At 40.9% G+C, this 24172-nt stretch overlaps 1 protein-coding gene across 10 annotated transcripts in view; it reads left to right on the top strand.

Annotated features, from left to right (window-relative positions):
* The window catches only part of GTF2I (general transcription factor IIi), an 80459-nt gene that overhangs the window by 33475 nt on the left and 22812 nt on the right, over positions 1-24172 (top strand). For 7 of the 10 annotated variants that reach the window (XM_059866328.1, XM_059866326.1, XM_059866325.1 and 4 more), the window contains exons 13-28: positions 538-672; positions 1677-1739; positions 2605-2706; positions 8990-9052; positions 9397-9510; positions 11098-11160; positions 12283-12387; positions 12706-12768; positions 14384-14569; positions 14886-14948; positions 16024-16128; positions 17763-17825; positions 19085-19189; positions 19962-20027; positions 21723-21906; positions 23256-23308. In XM_059866328.1, the coding sequence (XP_059722311.1) occupies positions 538-672; positions 1677-1739; positions 2605-2706; positions 8990-9052; positions 9397-9510; positions 11098-11160; positions 12283-12387; positions 12706-12768; positions 14384-14569; positions 14886-14948; positions 16024-16128; positions 17763-17825; positions 19085-19189; positions 19962-20027; positions 21723-21906; positions 23256-23308 (1533 nt within the window). The remainder of the gene's footprint in view (positions 1-537; positions 673-1676; positions 1740-2604; positions 2707-8989; positions 9053-9396; positions 9511-11097; positions 11161-12282; positions 12388-12705; positions 12769-14383; positions 14570-14885; positions 14949-16023; positions 16129-17762; positions 17826-19084; positions 19190-19961; positions 20028-21722; positions 21907-23255; positions 23309-24172) is intronic. The other 3 variants (XM_059866327.1, XM_059866331.1, XM_059866330.1) reach the window with 3 other exon arrangements.

Raw genomic sequence — 24172 nt, 5'->3', positions numbered from 1 at the left:
ACTTGTGTGTGTTTAAGGCAGATTTGACCTGTTTGATGAATTTCATTGGTTCCCATTGGTTTTTCACTGGTTTGAAAGTGGATTTAGAACATTTAAGCTCTTCCAGAGAAAACACTGGTACTGTCTTTTGATATCTACTATGGAATGATATTGCTTACAGTTAGATAACAGAGGTAGTCCCTATCTGCACATTTTATACTTTGATTCCTTTTGCTGTTACATGATTTTTTTTTGCAATCATGTGATGCCCAGTCATGTTTCAGAAGACAGTGTTGCTTTCCTTAGCAAGTACAGGAGCAGCTTTCTTTTTTGCTCTCTTGTGCTTTGCACAGGCCCTCTTGAAGGAACAAATTGTTCCTTCAAGAGGTAGGAACAGGAGCTTTCTGAAGTTACCCAGTTAAGTAATTTGTTGCAAAATTTGGTGCCCTGATAAACACAATTCCTTAATTCTTTTAGAGTTCTGAAATTCATGGCAGCTCCAGTGCTGCACATGAGCTCCCTGGAAATAAAACCAGTTGGCTTTTTTTTTTCTTTAAGATGATGCTGATGTTGGTGATGATAATGAGGATGATGATGATGAGTACATGCCCCCTGAAGGGAGCCTGAGGAGCCCCAGTCTGGCTCCTGAAGCTGCCAATATTGGGAGAAGAAATGCAGAAGAATTCAGTTTTGGTAAGATGAAAATTAAAGATGATTTTGTCTCCCTGCTGTGTTTTATGAAAAAGTTTTGGGTGATATTGTGGTGCCAAAAAGTTCAGTATCATCGCAAAAATAGCTGTCACATCAACTGATCACTTATTACCTTTTTGACAGAATTAAGGTAAAAAATAAGCAATTTTGGAATTTCATTTAAGGGCCCTGGGCTCTATGTAGGTGAACTGCAGCAGTTTAATCATCATCATAGGTTACCTCTGTTGGTTTTTGTTATTTGATGTGACGACATAAATTGATGCACAGAAAGTTGGGATTTTCTGGTTGTGTTCTTTCTTGATCCCTTCTGTAGGTTCTCCACAGAAACACATCCATGCACTTCAGTTTAGTCGGGTCAAAGATGCTTTACCTGGGATTTTTTGTGATCCTATACCTCTCCTTTATCCTGTGGTTTGCTTTCTTTTAGTTTAGGGGCGCATTAATCTGTCTGCTTTTAAAACATTCTTTGCAGTCAGGAATAAGTTTTTTCCTTTATATTTTTGAAGACAGCCACCAGAGTTCTGATGGCAATGAAAGAACAGATGAGGAAATACAGTTATAGCCTATGAGATGTGAATGTTTTTTTGTGAGGATAAATAGTACGAAGCAGAGTGATGCAGAGTCCCCAGGCAGGTGCACAGGAGAGTTGTATATTGCAAAAGCAGGCCCTTTTTTAGCAGGTAGCCCATTACCTGTTACATTCCATTTTAGTAGAACAGATATAATTCAACCAACCACCCTAAAGCACGATGTGAGCACATCATGGTTATATAAGTTGTTTTTCTGTCTCCAGTGCAGTTGTGTCACGTTCCCATAGTCCTTTTCTGCTTAGCTGAAGTAACAGGCCTGAGCCATGATTTTATGAGGGTAACAAGGCCCTTGTTCCATAAGGTTTTACCTATGTGGTTTAGAAACAAAGGCATGGAGTGTTTGGTTGAAAATCTTGTCCATGTCCATCATTCAACTGTCCTGTTTTTCCCTTTCAGAGACCTCCCACCATGACATGCTAGAAACAAGTGAGAAACCTGAGGTTGAGGTCACCATTGAAGGTCAGTACCATAGGTCCTGAATTTCAGTTGGTTATGCATTTTTCTATCCAAAATGTTTTTTTCCAATACCTGCATTACTTGGCAGTGAATGAAGAGAATTGTGTGCTGGTGTTGAGTGTAGTTTGAATTGTGCACTGCTTGGTAAACAAACCTGGTAGAGAAGTATTAGAAAAGCATAATATACTGAATCATATTGGACTTGATGGGCTGGTTTGAAATAATGCCTGACAGCAATTTGTATCTTAGGAGTAATTTTCTGGTGTTTTTAATGAAAAATACCTATTGAAGGGAGAAGATGTTATAACATTTCTTTATTCTGGAGAGCTCATTGCTTTATAACCACACTGTAGTTATATGAAACATTTGTACTTACCAAATGCCTCTGGGAAGAATGGTACCAGAGCAGAAAGGCTGTGTTGCAGGTGGTGTAAGTGGAGCCTCAAGGTGTCTGTCTGATATTGGTAACTGTGAGGTCCAAACCTTTGCCCTGAGCAGCTCCCTTTGTCATCCAAGTGGCTCTAAAGCTGCTAAGCAGTGTCCCTGCAGTTCTCATGCTAGGATCTTGGTAGGAGGTGAGCTGTGTTTCTTGTATTTGTGATGGAGTATCCTGAACTGCTTTAAAACACTGCTGAGATTGGCTTTTGCAGTGCTTGCTTGTGCAATTAGAGTAGGAGCACCCAATCAGGGCATTTGGGTCAGAGTGGACTTCTGGCATTGCTTTCTGCATTTTACAAAGCAGCATGGAAATAACTCCACCATTACCTTGACAGAAAATTTTATATGAGAGGAGTCATTCAGCTCTGCTTATATGTAAAGGCCTTTACCACAAAAGGAAAAACAATTTTTTTTTTTTTGTTTCTTAAAGAAGATGATGACTACCTACCACCTGAGAAGAGACAGAAGAGCACCAAGTCAGCTAATGAAGGGAGCAATACTGGGAGAAGAAATGCAGAAGAGTCCAGTTCTGGTGAGATGAAAATTCAAAAATATTTTATTTCCATGCCTTGTTTTATGAAAAGGTTTTGGGTGATTTTTTGCTGGTAAAAAAAATCAGTATTGTCGCAAAAATAACTGTCACATTAACTGATTATTTAGAACCTTTTTACGAGAATTATAGAAGCTAAAAAATTAAAATATAGAGAGCATTTTTGGAATTTCATTTAAGAGCCATGGGCTCTATGTAGATGTGTTGCAGCGGTGTAATCGTCGACATTGGCTACCCCTGATGGTTTTTGTTATTTGCCATGGTGAGGTAAATAGGCTGATAGAAAGTTGGGATTTTCTGATTGTGTTCTTTCCTTATCCCTTCTGTTGGGTTCTCCACAGAAATGCATAGATGCCCTTCAGTTTAGTCTGGTTGAAGATGCTTCACTTGGGATTTTTTGTGATCCTGTACCTGTCCTTTGTTCTGTGGTTTGGTTTGGTTTGGCTTATGGACACATTAATCTGTCTGCTTTATAAGGTTCTGTGCAGTCTGGAATATGTTTTTTACTTTATATTTTTGAAGGCAGCCCCCAGAGTTCTGATGGCAGTACAGGAACCAGTGTGGAAATACAGTTAGAGCATTTGAGATGTGAAATGTTTTTTGTGCGGATAAATTAACATCCTAGGATATTTTTTCACAGCAATATTTGGAAGATATCGCCTAATTGAAATTGTATGTCTTTTCCAAGCATTCACTTTTCATATTTTCACCTAGTTGGCTTTTATGATTTTTGTTTTGTTTTACTTTTCATCTCCTTTCATTGCTTTAAAACACAGTAGTGTTCCAAGAGGTCGGGGCTGTCTCTGGAATGGAAAGACAACCCCCTTCATCCAAATTTTAATGACTTTGAAATACATGGCTTCCCTGTAAAGGAATGGGAAAATGAATAATAGATTTTTTGTAGTTTTTGTGTGATAGATGAGCAATGCCATGGCTGAATCTCTCAATTAAAAGGCAAATACCCTGTATATAAGTTAGGAGCAGTTTTATAGATTTATAGCTGTGTTTTACCCCCCTTGTGCTGTTCTCAGGGCTGCCCTGGGTGTGGGACATTTGGGGGGGTCACTCATTCCTATGGCAGCACCTGAGCTCCAATCACGGTGTCAGGCAGTGATCTCCAGCCCTGGGCAGGGAAGGAGGAGTCCATGGACAGAACTTTGGGAGGGCTAAAGGGTTAAAAGGGGAAACCTCCATTGTGTGGGTGGGCACATGGTGGAGCAGCTTTGCTCCTGGTGCCGTAATACTCCCTCAATTCTGTCTTCTGTTGTGTTCTTGATAAGGTTTTAGTAAACCTTCTAAATTTTGGAAGTGAGTAGCATTTCTCACATATCTATTTCGATCTATCTATCTGCCTATTGATATCTATACAACAAGATGAAAGAAACAAGCACAGCAACATCAGCAACAAGCGAAAAGAAGAAAGCGCAGTAACGGCGTTTTCCCGCCCGCGCAGCCGCGCCCACTGCGGTGTGGTTGCACCGACAGCCAGCAGAGGGCACTCTTGGCACCCATGGAGGCTGCAGTGCCTGCCCGCGGCTGCAGGGGGCACTGTGCCACAGGAGCGGGGCTGCCTGGGCTGCCAATGGCTCCCCTGAGGGGGAAGAAGGCCCGACGCCCCCAGGCCCCTGTAAGAGATGGTCTGAAATGCCCCTCATTTTCCTCATGACTATCACAAGGACAGAGATCAGGATCCTGAGCACCCTGACTGGAGTTCTGGCCTGGCTGGTGTGGGTGCTCGCCAAGGGATTGTTTGCAGCTGTGTTTGCAGTGCTGCCATGGTATGCTGCTTCGAGCAGGGGGCTGGCAAAGGAGTGACTCCCGCTATGTGCTTACACCTGCTTCATGACAATAGCCCGTGAATTTCCCCACCTCTTGGCCAAATGAACTTACTGGGGTAACTTTGGTGGTCCCCCACGGAAAATCCTTCATCTGCTTCACGACCACCGTGACAGACGGAGATTGAAGCCCTGTCCCAAGGACTGAGACTGAGACCTCATAATTCTTACACAGCTGGGGCTGGCCTGACCGAAGAGAGATGTTTGCCCCAGTGTTGCCTGCAGGTGTGGTCATTGGACCAAGAAAACAATTGCTCTCACTCACTGCTGAGAACATGACCTGTTCCCCCTCGGCGGCTTCAATGCACTTATTCTTTATTGTACCTGTTCCTCCTCAGTGGTTTCAATAGACTTATTCTCCATTGTCTTTTACCTGTTCCCCCCTGGGTGGAGGACTATAATAGACCCCTGAGTTAACCAAGACTTTGAGATTCTCCCTAATGTGACAAGATGGATTCTGTTGGCCGAACCACAAGGATTTCATCTCTACATTGGTAGCTATACCCTTCCCCCCCCCCCCCCCCCCATCCTTTATCTCCTTTTCTAATCCCTCTATCGCTCTATTGCATTTCTTTGCTGTGGGCACTCAATAAAAGGTGCCTTTGTTTTGATCAATACTGGAGTCCCCTCTCTGTTGCTTTTGCACTCTGAGATCAGTTAATGAACTATCACTGTATGAGCAGATCGTGACAGCACCCACGAAGGGTGATCAGTCTTTGCCACTGCATTAACCCCTACAAAGCCAAGATGATGGGATTTCCTTCCATTCCATAACACCAGCTCTGCAGTGTCGCATGTGCAGTTTAGCAAGTGTGATCTTCACCTCCTTGCCCTGGTCTGGAATGGCAGCTGGTGTGTGCTTGGAAAGCAGGAAGCACTTTATCACCATGTCACACTACTGTGCAAGGAAAGGTCTGGTGGAAGTCCTGCTCCAGCTCAAGCTGGCCCTCCATGCAGTGGCTCCAGGGGAAAAGATGGGAAGGGACATCTTCCCCAGGCACCCACGTGGACCATGCTGGTCCCTCTTGGAGCTGGTGAATCTTAGTGTAGCAGCCAGGATTATCTCTCCTGCAAGCAACAGGCTAACAAGATGGCAGCAGGCAGAGCTCCATGGCATTGTTTAAAAACACTGCATAGGAGAGGTCCAAGGTGAAGGAAGAGCACATGACCATCTCTGCTCCCAAACAGGCAGGCTGCCCACACCCAGCTAAGAGACTGCCAAAACAACCCAGCTTCCCCTTCCTGCCCCCATAAACATTCCAGCAGTATGCCAAGGCAATCAACCACCTATTTTCTCTCTTGACTGCTGTCTATTCATCATTTCCCTGGCAACAAATGGGAAGAAAATTCCCTGAGAAAGAAAAAAATTCCTATCCCCCAACACTCCCAAGTCATGCCACTCTGGGGCTTTCTATAAGCAAATTGTGATGGGAGTTGTCATATTTAAAGTCATGAAAGGCATTTGTAAGGTGCTCATCACCCAAAGTTTGGTGGTTTGGCAGGGTGTGAACAGTACATTACTGTCCTGCTGGCTTCTCTCTGAGCACGTGGCTCTCCAGCCTGAGCTCTGTGCTTTTCAAGGCAGGTTTTGCTAGCAGCACTGCTCCTTCTTGCAAATGGCATTAGTTTTTCTTTGAAGGTAGGAATCACCATAGTTAGGGTTACCATTAAATGAAATTCAGCAGCATTTCTTCTGATAAAGGAAAATGAAGTTCATTGCCTGTGCTGGCTGCAGTACTAGCTGAACTTATTTGAGAAGAGAAATCCAGGTAGTTTGTTTTCCTCAGCATAATGCCATGTGCTTTATTGTAGAAGAATTCTTGGCAGAACAAGGGCACGCTGTTGTCTTACAGGAATTGGACCACCCTGGCCTGATTACAGAGTTGCTTTAAAGACAATGTACTGTCCTCAAATAGATACAACAAGGAAGAATGAGCATTGTGCCAAGGCAAGATCAGATGCCAAGCACGTTGTGGGAGCTGTTAATTTAGCACACCTTAGCTAAAAACACTTCTAGTGTGCCAACCAATCAGTAAATAACACATATGTGTGAACAGAGCTACTTAACCAATGAGCATTAAGCATTAGTGGTGTGAGACAGTGTACAGATAAGGATAAATATGCCAGAGTTGCCTAATAAAGAGGAATGACATGGAGCCACATTGGAGTGATTGTTGTTCCTCAGCTGACTCTCCGTGGAACCCTCTTCACTTTACACCTGACTGTGTAGAGGGAGCATGAAGAAGGGGAAGTGTGAGAGGAAATAACTGAGATTGTGACTCTGCCTTGGTTTTGACTAGAGTTTTATAGCTACAGATGCTGAGTGGGGCCCTTTGAGTCAGAGTAAGGTTTTGTAACACACCTTCCTCTGAGATCTGTTCTTTTTCACAAGATTCTGTAACAGAAGCGTGGAAGTTGCATGAAGTTTTGCTGAATATCTCTTGTTCATAAAGGCTGGTATTTATGAAGAGATCTTGAGGCAGTAGCTAAAAGTTGCAGGTAACAGTCTAACTTTAATTTCATTTGTGGTTTAAATAGGCATAGAGAGTAGGCAGCCTTGTCTGGATTCTTTAAAATGAAATTATTTATTGCCAATCCTCACATAAATGAATGACACTGACAAATCAGTGGCAGTGTTTGGATTTTATAGAGTCTTGGGTTTAATCCATGTATTAGTAAAGAAATACACAGAAGAGGCAGTTAAAGGTCTTCCAGCAGTTTGTCAGAAAACTACAGTTGTTGAGGCAGATTTGCACAAGTGATTGTTTCTCTCAAAACCTTTAAATTGGGTCTATTTTGTTCTATGTCACTGGGGGTTTTTACTGTTTTTCCCCTCCAGTAACCTTGGCAAGATGATGAAAAGGGAAGTGGCAAAACTATGGTGTGCCTGGAATCCCCCAGGTTTGCTGTAGCTGATGAAGGTGTCTGAGGGGGTCTTAATGAGATTGGATGAGTGGGCAGCATGGTGTGATTGGAATTCAGCAATCAGAAAGTTGAGGTTATGTGTGTCAGAAGAACTTGTTTTGAAGGGAAGAAAATCATGTTTGAGAAGCTGGAGCCAGTGCTGGTGAATGAGAACATTTAGAACTGTTCTAAAGGCTTCTTCCATAGGAGCTGTGTGTGTTTACTCAAGATCAGAGGAGACATAGTGATGATGATATGTTGTTAAAAAAAAGCTACTTCAATGTGTAACACCAGTGGTTTAATGTGTCTTAAGAAGAAATGTCCCATGTGGGAGTTTTCTTCCAGGACTTTGCTGCCATGTGTTTTGAGTTTTTTGCAGGCATCTGAAACTATGAGTGTTTGTCAGGGATTTGGTGCCAGACTAGATGGATAATCTTCCAGTCTCAAGTTTTCCAAAAATGTTTTATATTTTTAATTGTTGTAATCTTAGTTAACTCTCTCAAATGGGTTCTGAGTGATCAGTTGATGTGACAGGCTTTTTTACAACCCTATTTTATGTTCATGTCTAGTAAAACAAATCCTAATTCTTCCTTTTTGAAGTACTTTGCATTTGCTAGTTATGTACCCAGCAATCCCTTGGAATGAGACCAAAACATGATACTGTTTTCCATGAACTGGATGACCTATTTGACATAGTTCAAATATACTCCAGTTAAGGTGTCCAGTAGATAGAGCTGAATTTCTGCTCTACACCACACACATCATGTGAAGAGAAACCTTTGAAGCAAAGATTCCTTCAGACTTGCTCCCACATGATACCATACCCCAGCTTACAGAGATCTGAAAGAAGATGCTCTTCAAAATGCACAAGTGCAGCTTTACTCTGCTGGAATAACTAAAATATGTTCCTTCATGTACTTCTGCTTAATTTTGATAGAGTTTCTGATACAATTAGCTTCACTTTGTATAGTTGTAGTGCAGTTAAGTACAAATTGCTCTTTCTCACAGCAGGTGTTGATTGGCTAATCCATCTTGTGTTGTTGGTGTGCTCTGCCCCAATGAAATCATTGTGATCATGAATTTCCCTCCCATGGTTGATCGTTGGCCTTGCAGCCTGTTATGGAAATGATGATAGTGCAGAAACAATGAGTCTGTAGAGCTGGTTGAAAAATCCCTAATGTGTGGGGACAGGCAGCCATTGTTTATATTTTCAGTTATCCTGGGTAACAGAGAGTGATTTAAGATTGTATTAACCCTACAAAGCCAAGAAGATGGAATTCCCTTCAGTCATAGCAGCAACTCTGCAGTGCAGCATGTGCAGTTTAGCAAGTGTAATCTTCACCTCCTTGCCCTTGTCTGGAATTGCTCAAAGGCTCATGGCAAAATATGTTTGCTTCTGGTTTTGTTGCATGCTGTTAGTTCAAGGGGCTTCTTTGACAATGTTGGTTTAGATGCAAAGGCATGGAGTGCTTGGTTGAAAATCTTGTCCATGTCCATCATTCAGCAGTCCTGTCTTTGCCTTTCAGATTCCTCCCAGCATGATTCGTCAGACACAAGTGAGGATTCTGAGGCTGAAATCACTAGTCAAGGTCAGTTCTGCAGGTCATTGATTGCAGTTTTTTGGGGCATTTTTCTATCCAGAAGGTGTTTTCCATAGCCTGCATTAGTTGGCAGTGAATAAGAAGAATTGTGTGCTTGTGTTGAGTGTAGTCTGGATTGTGCACTGCTTGGTAAACAAGCCTTGTGGTGAAGTATTAGAAAACAGGTAAGTACAGGAACTTTATGAAGTTACTCAGGTAAGTAATTTACTGCTCAATTTGGTGCCTACAGTTCCTTATTTTTGTTTAAGTTTTGAAATTCAAGGCAGTTCCAGAGCTACACCTGACTTCCATGGACAAAAAAACCATGTTTTTTTTAAAATTGTTTTTTTTAGATGATGATGATGATGAGTACCTGCCCCCTAGCAAGAGAAAAAGGAGGAGGAACACCAGGTTGGCTAAGGAAACTGCCAATACAAGGAGGAGAAAAGCAAACTATTTGAACTGCAGTAAGATGATTTTATCTCCCTGCTTTGTTTTATGAAAAAGTGTTGGGTAATTTTGTGCTGCAGGAGTGAGACACATTAGTGCAAGCCTTCATTTTAGAGCCCTGGGCTCCATGTAGGTGAATTGCAGCAGTATATACTTCATCATCATAGGTTACCTCTGGTGTTTTTTGTTATTTGTCAAGACAGTGTAAATTGATGCACAGAAAGTTGGGATTTTCTGGTTGTGTTCTTTCCTGATGCCTCTGTTGGGCTCTCCACAGAAACACATCCATGCACTTCAGTTTAGTCTGGTTAAAGATGCTTTACCTGGGATGTTTTGTGATCCTCCTTTATTCTGTGGTTTGATTTCGTTTGGTTTGGCTTATGGACACATTAAACTGTCTGCTTTTATTAGGTTCTGTGCAGTCAGGAATATGTTTTTTCCTTTATATTTTTGATGACAGCCACCAGAGTTCTGATGGCAGCACAGAAACAAGTGTGGAAATATAGTTAGACATTTCAGATGTGAAGTGTATTTGTGAGGATAAAGTACCATCCTAAGATTTTTTTTTCCACAGAAATATTTGCAAAAATATAGCCTAATTGAAATTTCAAATTTTATCCAGTAACTCGCTTTTCATACTTCCACCAGATTGGGTTTTCTGATAACTTTAAATCACCAAAATCACACCACTCTGGGGCTTTCTATAAGCATATTGTGATGGTAGTCATCAATATTTTAAGGCATGAAAGGCATTTGTAAGGTGCTCATCACCCAAAGTTTGGTGGTTTGGCAGGGTGTGAACAGTACATCACTGTCCTGCTGGCTTCTCTCTGAGCATGTGGCTCTCCAGCCTGAGCTGTGTGCTTTTCAAGGCAGGTTTTGCTAGCAGCACTGCTCCTTCTTGGAAATGGCATTAATTTTTCTTTGAAGGTAGAAATCACCATAGTTAGGGTTACCATTAAATGAAATTCAGCACCATTTCTCCTGAAAACAGAGAATGAAATTATGATACAGTTCCTGATACAATTTGCTTCACTTTGTTTAACTGTAGTGCAATTAAGTATAAATTGCTCTTTCTCACAGTTAGTGTTGATTGGCTAATCCTGCTTGTGTTGTTGGTGCACTCTGCCCCAATGAAATCATTGTGATCATGAATTTCCCTCCCATGGTTGATTGTTGGCCTTGCAGCCTGTTATGGAACTCTTGATAGCATAGCAACCATGAGTCTGTAGAGCTCTAAAAAAATCCCTAATGTGTTGGGACAGACAGCCTTTGTTTATATTTTCAGTAATCCTGGGTAAGGGAGGGGAAAATACTTATGATTGTATTAACCCTACAAAGCCAAGAAGATGGAATTTCCTTCAGTCATAGCAGCAACCCTGCAGTGCAGCATGTGCAGTTTAGCAAGTGTAATCCTCACCTCCTTGCCTTTGTCTGGAATTGCTCAAAGGCTCATGGTAATATATCTATAATTCTATTTTTATTTTATGCTGTGAGTCCAAGGGGCTTCTTTGACAATGTTGGTTTAGATGCAAAGGCATGGAGTGTTTGGCTGAAAATCTTGTCCATGTCCACCATTCAGCAGTCCTGTCTTTCTCTTTCAGATTCCTCCCAACAAGATTTGTCTGAAAAAAGTGAGGATCCTGAGGTTGAGGTCACTGTTGAAGGTCAGTTCTGCAGGTCATTGATTGCAGTTGGTTGGGCATTTTTCTGTCTAAATTCTGTTTTTCAAAGCCTGCATTACTTGGCACTGAATGAAGAGAATGGTGGGCTGGTGTTGAGTGTAGTTTGGATTGTGCACTGCTTGGTAAAGGAATGTGGTAGAGAAGTATTAGAAAACCACAATATACTGAAGCATATTGGACTTGGTCAGCTGGTTTTGAAATGATGTTTGACAGCAATTTGTATCTTTTGTGACTTCATCAAGTGCTGGTAATGAAAAATGCTTATTGAACAGACAAGATGTTATAACATTCCTTCATTCTGGAGTGCACATTGCTTTATAACCATACTGTAGTTAGATGTAACATTTGTAGTTACCAAATGCTTCAGGGAAGAATGGTACCAGAGCAGAAAGGCTGTGTTGCAGGTGGTGTAAGTGGAGCCTCAAGGTGTCTGTCTGATATTGGTAACTGTGAGACACTTTGCCCTGAGCAGCTCCCTTTGTCATCCAAGTGGCTCTAAAGCTGCTAGGCAGTGTCCCTGCAGTTCTTCTATCTGTCTACTTGTGTGTGTTTAAGGCAGATTTGACCTATTTGATGAATTTCATTGGTTCCCATTGGTTTTTCACTGGTTTGAAAGTGGGTTTAGAACATTTGAGCTCTTCAAGACAAAACATAGGGACTGTATTTTTGGATCTACTGCTGGTATGATATTGCTTACAGTTAGATAACAGTGGTAGTCCCTATCTACACAATTTATTCTGTGATTCCTTTTGCTGTTGCATGGCTGCTTCTCGATCATGCAGTGCTCAGTCATGTTTCAGAAGACAATGTTGTTTTCCTTAGGAAAGTAGCTACCTCCTTGGGAAGGTAGCTTTCCTTAGAAGTAGCTTTGTTTTTTGCTCTCCTGTGATTTGCACAGCCATTTTGCAGGAACAAGTTGTTCCTTCACATGTAGGAACAGGAGATTCCTGAATTTCCACAGTTAAGTAATCTGTTGAAAATTTGGTGCCCTGGTAAGCATAGGTTCTTAATTCTGGTTTAGTTTAGAAATTCAAGGCAGTTCCAGTGATGCACTTGAATTTCCTGGACAAAAAAACCAGGGTTTTATTTAATTGTTTCTTAAAGATGATGAGGATGACTACCCACTACCTGACAAGAGACAGAGGAGCAGCAATTCATCTAATGAAGATGACAATGCTGAGAGAAGAATAGAAGAAAAGGTCAATTGTGGTAAGATAAAAATTCAAGATGATTTTGTTTCCCTTCTTTGTTTTATGAAAAGGTTTTGGGTAATTTTGTGCTGCAGGAGTGAGACATTTTAGCACAAGCCTTCATTTAAGAGCTCTGGTCTCTGTGTAGGAGAATTGCAGCAGTATAATCATCATCATAGACTAACTCATGGTAATATATCTTTGCTTCTATTTTTGTTGCTTGCTGTGAATACAAGGGGCTTCTTTGACAATGTTGGTTTAGATACAAAGGCATGGAGTGTTTGGTTGAAAATCTTGTCCATGTCCACCATTCAGCAGTCCTGTCTTTCTCTTTCAGATACCTCCCAGCATGCCATGTCAGAAACAAGTGAAAATCCTGAGGTTGAGGTCACTGTTGAAGGTCAGTTCTGCAGGTCATTGATTTCAGTTGGTTGGGCATTTTTCTATCTAAATTCTGTTTTCCATAGCCTGCATTACTTGGCACTGAATGAAGAGAACTGTGTGCTGGTGTTGAGTGTAGTTTGGATTGTGCACTGCTTGGTAAAGGAAGGTGGTAGAGAAGTATTAGAAAACCACAATATACTGAAGCATATTGAACTTGGTGAGCTGGTTTTGAAATGATGTTTGACAGCAATTTGTATCTTTTGTGACTTCATCAAGTGCTGGTAATGAAAAATGCTTATTGAACAGACAAGATATTATAACATTCCTTCATTCTGGAGTGCACATTGCTTTATAACCATACTGTAGTTAGATGTAACATTTGTAGTTACCAAATGCTTCAGGGAAGAATGGTACCAGAGCAGAAAGGCTGTGTTGCAGGTGGTGTAAGTGGAGCCTCAAGGTGTCTGTCTGATATTGGTAACTGTGAGGTCCAAACCTTTTCCCTGAGCAGCTCCCTTTGTCATCCAAGTGGCTCTAAAGCTGCTAAGCAGTGTCCCTGCAGTTCTCATGCTAGGATCTTGGTAGGAGGTGAGCTGTGTTTCTTGTATTTGTGATGGAGTATCCTGAACTGCTTTAGAACACTGCTGAGATTGGCTTTTGCAGTGCTTGCTTGTGCAATTAGAGTAGGAGCACCCAATCATCAATTTAGAAAGTAGGCAGGGCATTTGTGAGAAAGTGGGCACTTCTGGCATTGCTTTCATTGTTTTACAAACCAGCATGGAAACAACTCCACCATTACCCTGACAGAAAGGTTTATATGAGAGGAGGAGTCATTCAGCTCTGCTTGTATGTAAAGGCCTTTACCACAAAAGTAAAGTGCTCTGAGAAGGTTTTCTCTGACAGAGTATAACAGAACTGAATTGGTACAAGATATGGCAATATGTGATATTATTCTTGCTAAGTAAACCATACCCTTGGTGATGTGGGTGCATGTTTTTCTGCATGTGAAATTGGTTTTTTTTTGTTTACCCATTTGTTCTCTCTGAGGTTGGAGGTATTGGTAATTGGGCAGTTTAAAAAGCTCATTAGCTTAGGGAAGATAGGGATGGATTGGGAAGTGCCTGGCTGAGTAGCAGCTCTCTGCCACATTGCTAGGTTTGCTGTTCTCCTGTCTGTCCACTTTCGTGTGTTTAGTGTGGATTTGCCCTGTTTGATGAATTTCATTGGTTCCCATTAGCTTTACATTGGTTTAAAATGTGGTTTTAGAACACTTGAGCTCTTCCAGACAAAATATAGGTGCTTTTGAGATCTACTAGTGGAATGATATTATTTCCAGTTAGATAACAAAGGTTGTCCCTATCTACACAATTTATTCTGTGATTCCTTTTGCTGTTGCATGGCTGTTTTAGGATCATGTGATGCCCAGGCATGTTTCAGAAGACAATGTTGTTTTGCTTAGCAAGTACAGGAGCAGCTTTGTTTTTTGCTCTCTTGGGCTTTGCAGAGGCCCTTTTGCAGGAACAAGTTGTTCCTTCACAGGTAGGAGATGGAGCTTTCTGAAATTGCTCATGTACGTAATGTCTTGTAAAATTTGGTCCCCTCATAAACACAACTCCTTATTTCTGTTTTAGTTTCGAAATTCAAGGCAGTTCCAGTTCTGCATGCGAATTCCGTGGACAAAAAAACAGGGGGTTTTTTATTGTTTCTTAAAGATGATGGTGAAGACAACCTGCCACCTGACAAGAGACTTAAGAACAACAATTTGGCAAATGAATCTCCCGATGCTGAGAGAAGTAAAGAAGAGGAGTTCAATTCTGGTAAGATAAAAATTCTAGATGAGAATATTTATGATTGTATTAACCCTTAAAAGCCAAGAAGCTGGAATTCCCTTCAGTAATAGCAACAGCTGTGCTCTGCTGCATGTGCAGTTTAGCAAGTGTAATCTTCACCTCCTTGCCTTTGTCTGGAATTGCTCAAAGGCTCATGGTAATATATCTTTACTTCTATTTTTGTTGCATGCTGTGAGTGCAAGGGGCTTCTTTGAAGATGTTGGCTTAGATGCAAAGGCATGGAGTGTTTGGCTGAAAATCTTCTCCATGTCCATCATACAGCAGTCCTGTCTTTCTCTTTCAGAGACCTCCCACCATGATATGTCAGAAACAAGTGAGAATCCCGAGGTTGAGGTCACCCTTGAAGGTCAGTACCACGGGTCCTTAATTTCAGTTTTTTGGTCATTTTTCTATCCAAAATGTGTTTTCCATATATTGCATTGCTTGGCAGTGAATAAGGAGAATTGTGTGCTGGTGTTGAGTGTAGTTTGGCTTGTGCACTGCTTGGTAATAACTCCACCATTACCCTGACAGAAAGGTTTATTTGAGAGGAGTCATTCAGCTCTGCTTATATGTAAAGGCCTTTACCACAAAAGTAAAGTGCTCTGAGAAGGTTTTCTCTGACAGAGTATAACAGAACTGAATTGGTACGAGATATGGCAATATGTGATATTATTCTTGCTAAGTAAACCATACCCTTGGTGATGTGGGTGCAGGCTTTTCTGCAAGTGAAATTGTTTTTTTTTTTTGTTTACCCATTTGTTCTCTCTGAGGTTGGAGGTATTGGTAATTGGGCAGTTTAAAAAGCTCATTAGCTTAGGGAAGATAGGGATGGATTGGGAAGTGCCTGGCTGAGTAGCAGCTCTCTGCCACATTGCTAGGTTTGCTGTTCTCCTGTCTGTCCACTTTTGTGTGTTTAGTGTGGATTTGGCCTGTTTGATGAATTTCATTGGTTCCCCTTAGCTTTACATTGGTTTAAAATGTGGTTTTAGAACATTTGAGCTCTTCCAGACAAAACATAGGTGCTTTCTTTTGAGATCTACTAGTGGAATGATATTGCTCCCAGTTAGATAACTGAGGTAGTCCCTATCTGCACAATTTATTCTGTGATTCCTTTTGCTGTTGCATGGCTGTTTTAGGATCATGTGATGCCCAGTCATGTTTCAGAAGACAATGTTGTTTTGCTTAGCAAGTACAGGAGCAGCTTTGTTTTTTGCTCTCTTGGGCTTTGCAGAGGCCCTTTTGAAGGAACAAGTTGTTCCTTCACAGGTAGGAACAGGAGCTTTCTGAAATTGCTCATGTACGTAATGTCTTGTAAAATTTGGTCCCCTCATAAACACAATTCTTTACTCCTTTTAGATTTTAGAAATTCAAGGTAGTTCCAGTGCTGCACGTGAATTCCCTGCAGAGAAACCTAGTGATTTCTGTTTGTTTTGTTTTAGATTCTGACCATACCTACACACACCGAGAGCGGAGACGGCGGAGCACCAAGTCAGTTAATGAAGAGTCCAATACTCAGAGAAGAAAAGAAGAAGAGTTGAATTCTGGTAAGATGAAAATTGAAGATTATTTCATCACCCTGTTTTGTTTCATGAAAAAGTTTTCTGTAAGTTTTTTGCTGCAGGAGTGAGACATGTTAGTGCAAGCCTCCATTTAAGAGCTCTGGTCTCTGTGTAGATGAGTTGCAGCAGTATAAACATCACAGGTTACCTCCTTTGCTTTTTGCTATTTGACTTCATTACGTAAATGGACTCACAGGAAGTTGGCATCTTTTGGTTGTGTTCTTTCCTGATCCCTTCTGTTGGGTTCTCCACAGAAATGCATTCCATTTGCTTCAGTTTAGTCTGGTTTAAGATGCTTCACCTGGGATGTTTTCTGTACCTCTTCTTTATCTTGTGGTTTGCTTTCTTTTAGTTTAGGGGCACATTAATCTGTCTGCTTTTATAAGATTCTGTGCAGTCAGGGATAAGTTTTTTCCTTTGTATTTTTGAAGGCAGTCACCAGAGTTCTGATATCTGTGAAGGAAAAGATGTGGAAATAAAGTTCTGGCATTTCAGATGTGGTTTTTGTGCTTATAAATTACCATAATTGGATTATTTTTCATAGAAATATTTGCAACGATGTTGCCTAATTGAAATTTTACATCTTCTCCAATCATTCTCTTTTCATATTTTCCACCAGGTTGGCTTCTCTGACTTTTGTTTTGTTTTTCATCTCCCAAATCACACCACTCTGGGGCTTTCTATAAGCATATTGTGATGGTAGTCATCAATATTTAAAGTCATGAAAGGCATTTGTAAGGTGCTCATCACCCAAAGTTTGGTGCTTTGGCAGGGTGTGAACAGTACATCATTGTCCTGCTGGCTCCTCTCTGAGCACATGGCTCTCCAGCCTGAGCTGTGTGCTTTTCAAGGCAGGTTTTGCTAGCAGCACTGCTCCTTCTTGCAAATGGTATTAAGTTTTTGATTGAAGGTAGGAATCACCATAGTTAGGGTTACCATTAAATGAAATTCAGCACCATTTCTCCTGATAAAGGAAAATGAAGTTCATTGCCTGTGCTGGCTGCAGTATTAACTGAACTCATTGGAGAAGAGAAATCCAGGTGATTTGTTTTCCTCAGAATAATGCCATGTGCTTTATACCTGACTGTGAGGAGGGAGTGTGAGGAAGGGGAAGTGTGATAGGAAATGACCTGGACTCTGACTGTGCCTTGGTTTTGACTAGAATTTTATAGGTTCAGATACTGAGTGTGGCCCTTTGAGTCAGACTAAGGATTTGTAACACACCTTTTTCTGACATCTGTTGGTTTTTACAAGTTTCTGTAAGAGAAGTATGAAAGTTGAATGTGATTTTGCTGAATAGTGTGAGATGAGGGTCTGTGGTGATGCTGGGTCCCCAGGCAGGAGCAAAGGTGAGCCCTTCACTGTAAAAACCCAGCTTTTTCATACAGTCAGCTGGTTATCAATTACATATTTTTGAGTATGTGTAATCTTCATCTCCTTGCCTTTGTCTGGAATTGCTCAAAGGCTCATGGTAAATATATCTTTACTTCTATTTTTGATACCCACTGTGAACGCAAGGGGCTTCTTTGACAATGTTGGTTTAGATACAAAGGCATGGAGTGTTTGGTTTAAAATCTTGTCCATGTCCACCATTCAACTGTCCTGTGTTTTCCCTTCAGATTCCTCCCAGCATGACTCATCAGAAGGAAGTGAGGTTTCTGAGGCTGACCTCACTAGTGAAGGTCAGTTCCCCAGGTCACTGATTGCAGTTGGTTGGGCATTTTTCTATCTAAATTCTGTTTTCCAAAACCTGAATTACTTGGCAATGAATGAAGAGAATTGTGTGTTGGTGTTGAGTGCAGTTTGGATTGTGCACTACTTAGTCAATGAAATCGGTGGACGAGTATTAGAAAACCACAATATACTGAAGCATGTTGGACTTGGTGAGCTGGTTTTAAAATGATGCCTGACAGCAATTTGTAGCTTTTGCATAATTTTCAAGTCTTGTTAATGAAAAATACTCATTGAACAGACAAGATGTTATAACATTCCTTCATTCTGGAGTGCACATTGCTTTATAACCATACTGTAGTTATATGAAACATTTGTAGTTACCAAATGCTTCAGGGAAGAATGGTACCAGAGCAGAAAGGCTGTGTTGCAGGTGGTGTAAGTGGAGCCTCAAGGTGTCTGTCTGATATTGGTAACTGTGAGGTCCAAACCTTTGCCCTGAGCAGCTCCCTTTGTCATGCAAGTGGCTCTAAAGCTGCTAAGCAGTGTCCCTGCAGTTCTCCTGCTAGGATCTTGGTAGGAGGTGAGCTGTGTTTCTTGTATTTGTGATGGAGTATCCTGAACTGCTTTAAAACACTGCTGAGATTGGCTTTTGCAGTGCTTGCTTGTGCAATTAGAGTAGGAGCACCCAATCATCAATTTAGAAAGTAGGCAGGGCATTTTTGAGAAAGTGGGCACTTCTGGCATTACTTTCATTGTTTTACAAACCAGCATGGAAACAACTCCACCATTACCCTGACAGAAAGGTTTATATGAGAAGAGTCAATAAGTATAATAATAAAAAACAAAAGTTGCTTTCTTTTGAGATCTCCTAGTGGAGTGATATTATTTCCAGTTAGATAACAGAGGTAGTCCCTATCTGCACAATTTATTCTGTGATTCCTTTTGCTGTTGCATGGCTGTTTTAGGATCATGTGATGCCCAGTCATGTTTCAGAAGACAATGTTGTTTTGCTTAGCAAGTACAGGAGCAGCTTTGGTTTTTGCTCTCTTGGGCTTTGCAGAGGCCCTTTTGAAGGAACAAATTGTTCCTTCACAGGTAGGAGATGGAGCTTTCTGAAATTGCTCAGTTAAGTAATTTGTTGAAAATTTGGTGCCCTGGTAATCACAGTTTCATAACTCTGTTAGAGTTCTGAAATTCAAAGCAGTTCCAGTGCTTCACACAAGTTCCCTGGACCAAAACCCAGTGATTTTTTTTTTGTCTGTTTAAGATAATGATGATGACTACGTACCCCATGAGAAGAGACAGAGGAGCCCCAAGTTAGCCAATGACTTGGGCAGTAGTGGGAGAAGCAGAGGAATAAAGTTCAATTTTGGTAAGATGAAAATTCAAGATGATTTCATTTCCCTGCTTTTTTTTATGAAAAGGTTTTGGGTTATTTTGTAGGGCAGGAGTGAGACATTTGAGTTCAAGCCTTCATTTATAGCCCTTGTCTCTGTTTAGATGTACTGCAGCAGTATAATCATCATCACAGGCTGCCTCTGTTGGTTTTTGTTATTTGACAATATTGGATGCACAGGTTTGGATTTGGATAAACTTCTTTTTTGCAGCTGTATTTTCTTTCAGAAATAGGGTTTTTGGGGGTATTTTGCAACACCAGGACTTGGAGAAATACTGGATTAAAGTAGAGAAGGGCAGATGCCTCCTGATCCATGTAGTTGTACAGATTTCCACCAAAACAATCCCATGTGCTTTCTGTAAGCTTTATCAAGCTTTGCAGCACTCAAATCTAGGTAACTGTCAACAGCACCTGTAAACTGCCTTTACCCCTGGAGGCAGCAAGAGCTGATGACTGAACCATCAAAGAGAGAAATAATTTTTGGAAGTTACTTTAACCTGTTTTTGTTGTGGTTTTTTTAACTTCATTTAATATACATCTTTCGGAAGTAATTTTTTAACATTTTATTCTGTACTTTTCTTGTTTTTTTAATATATCCCTGCATTTTAAAGATAGTCTGTACTGTACTCAGCAGGCACCTGTTTGCAAGTAGAAGTACACACTTCATAATTCATTTAGTGGCAACAGAGATTTGACAAGATTCTCAGTTTTGTTTGTAGTCTGACATGTCCTCCTCTTTTCTTTGCAGACAAATGGAATACACGAATTACAGACTTGAGAAAGGAAGTTGAAGTGCTGTTTGATAAAAAATATGGTATGTGCTACACACCTTTCTAAGCCATTGCCTGTAGTCCTTTGTCACAGCAAGTGACAGACTGCTCTTTGGCATGCATCTTGTTCTTGGCTCAGGAGCACACCAGAACTGACAGCACCAAAGGGCTAAATACTGTTAGAAGACATAACATTTTGAGAAAAGTAGCTTTTTTGATGAACAGAGTAATTTCAAAATGGGATATCTGTGTTTGGCACCAAAGTGGGAAGCTAGATTTTATTTTTCAGTTGTGCTCAGTCTCCTGGAGCACCTGCATGCTCACATATCTTGGCCACCCACATTTGAGAGAGCTGTCTTTTTCTCTGCAATTGCACTGAGTCTTTAGGTGAAGGAGTCTTTAGAGTGGCACTGACACTCATTGATTGTTCATTTTTGATAATGATTGTTTTACAGTGAAGCAAAAATTATATATCCTAATGGCTCTTGGAAAGAAAAAGCAGCAGATGTGGTAGACTTTGGAATTTGTCTCCAAATGCTGCACTTAGATATGTTTTGTGTCCACATATCACAAACTACAACAGCATCAGTAAAGATTTAAAAATAAATGCTGGTGTGTCTCTGCCACGAAAAGTGGAAGTGCTTTCAGAATAGCCCTTGTGATTTGGAGTTACTACATGTTTGGGATGTGACTATCATCTGACATTTAAACAGCCCACTGAAAGCAACTTGCACCAAGGTAATGCAGTTCAGAATCTGATTCACTGTATTTTAATTGCCCTAGAAAGGAGCATCATTCTTAGTGAATTGCTTTGATTTTGATTTTGATGTTTGCACGTAGCAAAGTTGGTTGAGGAAAATTAAGTTGCTTTAAGACAATTTAAGAGGCAGACACTATGGAATGAGTTGCCTCCCATGATGGTATTAACTAATCCCTTTCCAGCAATACTACACCTAAGTAGTGAAAAAATAACAGTCTAATTACAAGCAAAACAGCAAGGGGCAAAAAGTAAGAGTAAATAATCATTAAATACAAAATTGCTAAATGTCTGGAAGTCCATGGTAACAATGGGAAATCCAGAATGATGGGGTATACCCCCCCATCCCCAGTGGCTAGTTACTTGCTTTTCATTTGCTTCAAAGATTTCATTTGGAGGGCCATGCTTTTTTCAGCAGTGTTAGAAGCGTATTTTTTATTTCATTAGCGGTTCTTTGGATTTCTAAAATAGACAGAAACTTCAGGAATTCACTGAAAAGAAGGGATGTCTGCCACTACTCCAAGGCATTAATGACTTGTAAGCCAATAGTAGTAACAAGTGATAACAGCTAGGAACTGAACATGAAGTGAAACATGCTTGGTTTGCCATTAAGTCTAGATAACTTCATCTTTCAAGCTGCTCTATTAAACAAAACCAAAATAATGAGAATAACTTCATCTTTCAAAATGCTCTATGAAAATAATGAGACTCTTCACTCTTAACAGATGTGGTCACTGTTATTAAATGTTTACATAAAGGGAAAAGAGGATGATCTGCATACGTATGCAGGGCTGCAGCTTGTTTACTGTGAATCAAAGTGATTTTGCTATTCAGCAAAGTCCCTCACAACATGAGTACTTGAATGTTTAAATGTGCTGAGGGGTTATTGCCTGCATGCTAATTATGATGTTCATCAGAGTGATATCAAACAGGTAATTGAGTAGAGCTAGTCTAATATTTTTATTCTCCTTTTTCATTAAAGCTGAAGCTATAAAGGTAGAGGGCCCAGCATCTGTCCCATACACAGCCTTCCAGTCCCATCCAGAAGATTTGTTTGTGGAAGGGATGCCAGAAGGGATTCCCTTCAGGCGCCCGGCCACCTACGGCATTCCCCGGCTGGAGAGGATCCTCCTGGCCAAGGAGAAGATCCGCTTCGTGATCAAAAAGTGAGGAGCTGTTCATTGCTGTCTCTACATTACTCATTGTTTTCTGCCTCTGCCACTTTGCTTCATTTTTCTTCATGGAATTCTAAGCTGGTTTCTACTGGTACATTAATTTATGGTACTAGGGGGAGTTTTAGTTGATGTCCACTTTGCTATATTCAGCTTATCAGGCCAGTGGACCACTGAGAGTGGGAGTGGAGAGATCTCTGGTCATATCTCTTTGTACTGTTCAGATCTCTGCAGCTGCAATATATGTTGAAAGCCATTGACTTTGGAATATTTGATCCTGTTTGAGGATCCCGGCCTCATTTAAGCTTATGCTCTTTTTAAAAATTTGCTGGATTGTTGTATCAAGGTGTCTATGGCTATATTTGTAAAAAGCATTTCCCAGGGCAAGCTTCAGGCCAACACATGGCTACTGGTTCCTGTGGTTTAGGTGTCCTTGGTGTGTCTGGAGGTAGATCAGGTAGTGTACATGAAGGAGAGCTCAGATGGAGACTGACTGAAGTTTAAAGGAAGCTTCAGTGAGTAACAGCTGATGTTTTCCTGTGTTCAGTGGTGTAGGGCCTCATGCAAGAGTTTTTGGAATGGACAGGAATCTGCTGATTGCAATGGTCAGGCTCAGAATGGGGGCAGTGACAGCCCCTGCCTCTGTGCATGCTGCCTTTATCAGGGGTGCTGTTTGCTTACATTTGAGAGGAACACTGTCAGTTTCTATCATCCTAATGCTTGCAGGTAACTAGAAAAAGAAAAAATGTAGATCTGCCTTGTGTCTCATTTAAAATCAGATATCATCGATAGATCTAATTATTTATGCAGTGCTGGTGCCCACTTTTGTCAAATATGTCTTAGTTGTTAACAGAAATTAATTTTTGGTGTTGATTGATTTTGAAATGTTTAGCCAGAGCAGCTAAAAATCTAGTTTGGCTCTGTGAGAAGCATCAAAATGTTTAATTTTTTGTTTGTTCAGCTGTGGATAATTTTGGAAACGGAATTGTCTCCTTTGAAGTTTACTGTTTTAGAGATTAAATTTTTAATTTCTATCTTTGTTTCTGATAAGTGTATCACACAACTCAGAGGTAAATGTAATGGAACCTGTATGTCATCATGAAATGGGTAGATACCCATAATCATCAGGGATGGGTACTGGGCATGAAAAATGCTTTGTCAGTAGGGTTCCAGCCACCTCTTAGGATTTTTCAGCATTAGTTGGAATTTAGTGCTGGGGTTCATTATGTCTCCTGGGAGGTTTTTTGTTTTGATCCTTCAGTAAGTAGTAACTTGAGGCTGTAGCTGGAGTCCAGCTTCTCCAGTGTCTGTCACTGTTGAAAGATGTACCTTAAATCTTTCAGGCCTGAACTTCTGAATTTGACAGATCCTCCAGTGGTCACTACAGCTTCAACAGGTAGGTTTTCAAATGTGTGAGTTGTACAAGCACATGTGATATTCCTCTTTGTCCTATATACTCATAGTCTCCTGTCAAAGACAGTATTAAAGTGAATATTAAGGATCTAAATTAAGCAGGTATACCATAAGGATGTCTGTTTAACATGTGTGCAGGAATTAAACTTTTCCTGAAGTTAACTTAGTGTAGTGAGTCTTAATAACCTACTGTACCTTCAAGCACAAAATTCAGCTACAAAAGTAGTAGGTAGGCTGGTAACTGAGCCTTAGCCTTAACTGGACTGTTATGTGGCTGTTTAAATTAACCTTTTTGTGTTGTTTTAGTAATTTTTAGTACAATCATACTGATTATGGAGGCAAAGCAAGTACATTGCTCAACTCATAAACCCCATGAGTTAAGAAATCTGGTGGTAACCAACTTCTATGGCAGAGGGTTCTGAACAGCTCTTATATGGCTTGTCATCACCAGTTATCACTTGACAGAGACACGTGTGGCCTCTGCATCCTCTCTAATAAGAGAAGAGAGCATCCCTGGGAGCTGTCAATAACATCTCAGAGAACACAGGAGACAAAGCTGTCTGAGCCTCCTTTCCTGCAGTTTTCTTCTTGTTTGGATTCCCTCTTTCCCAATAATAAGATTTAATCTTTATTTTCAGCCGAAGCTCTGGGGGTTTCAGACTCAGTGGAAGTTCCCTATTCTGTGTTCCCTATTTGTTATCTCCTCTGCTGCTCCCTGTGTCCACTGCCATCTGAGGAGACAGAGCTGTGGAGCACCAGCCCCTGCTCTCTCAGCTCCTTGTGGCTCCATGTCCAATTCCTGCTCTGTCCATAGGCCCTGGTAGCTGTGTCCCCAGCAGGGGTGGGA

This window comes from Haemorhous mexicanus, chromosome 22 (genome assembly GCF_027477595.1).
Source record: "Haemorhous mexicanus isolate bHaeMex1 chromosome 22, bHaeMex1.pri, whole genome shotgun sequence".
Taxonomy (NCBI): domain Eukaryota; kingdom Metazoa; phylum Chordata; class Aves; order Passeriformes; family Fringillidae; genus Haemorhous; species Haemorhous mexicanus.
The sequence above is the reverse complement of the archived record's forward strand: the minus strand, read 5'-3'. Positions and strand labels throughout refer to the sequence as shown.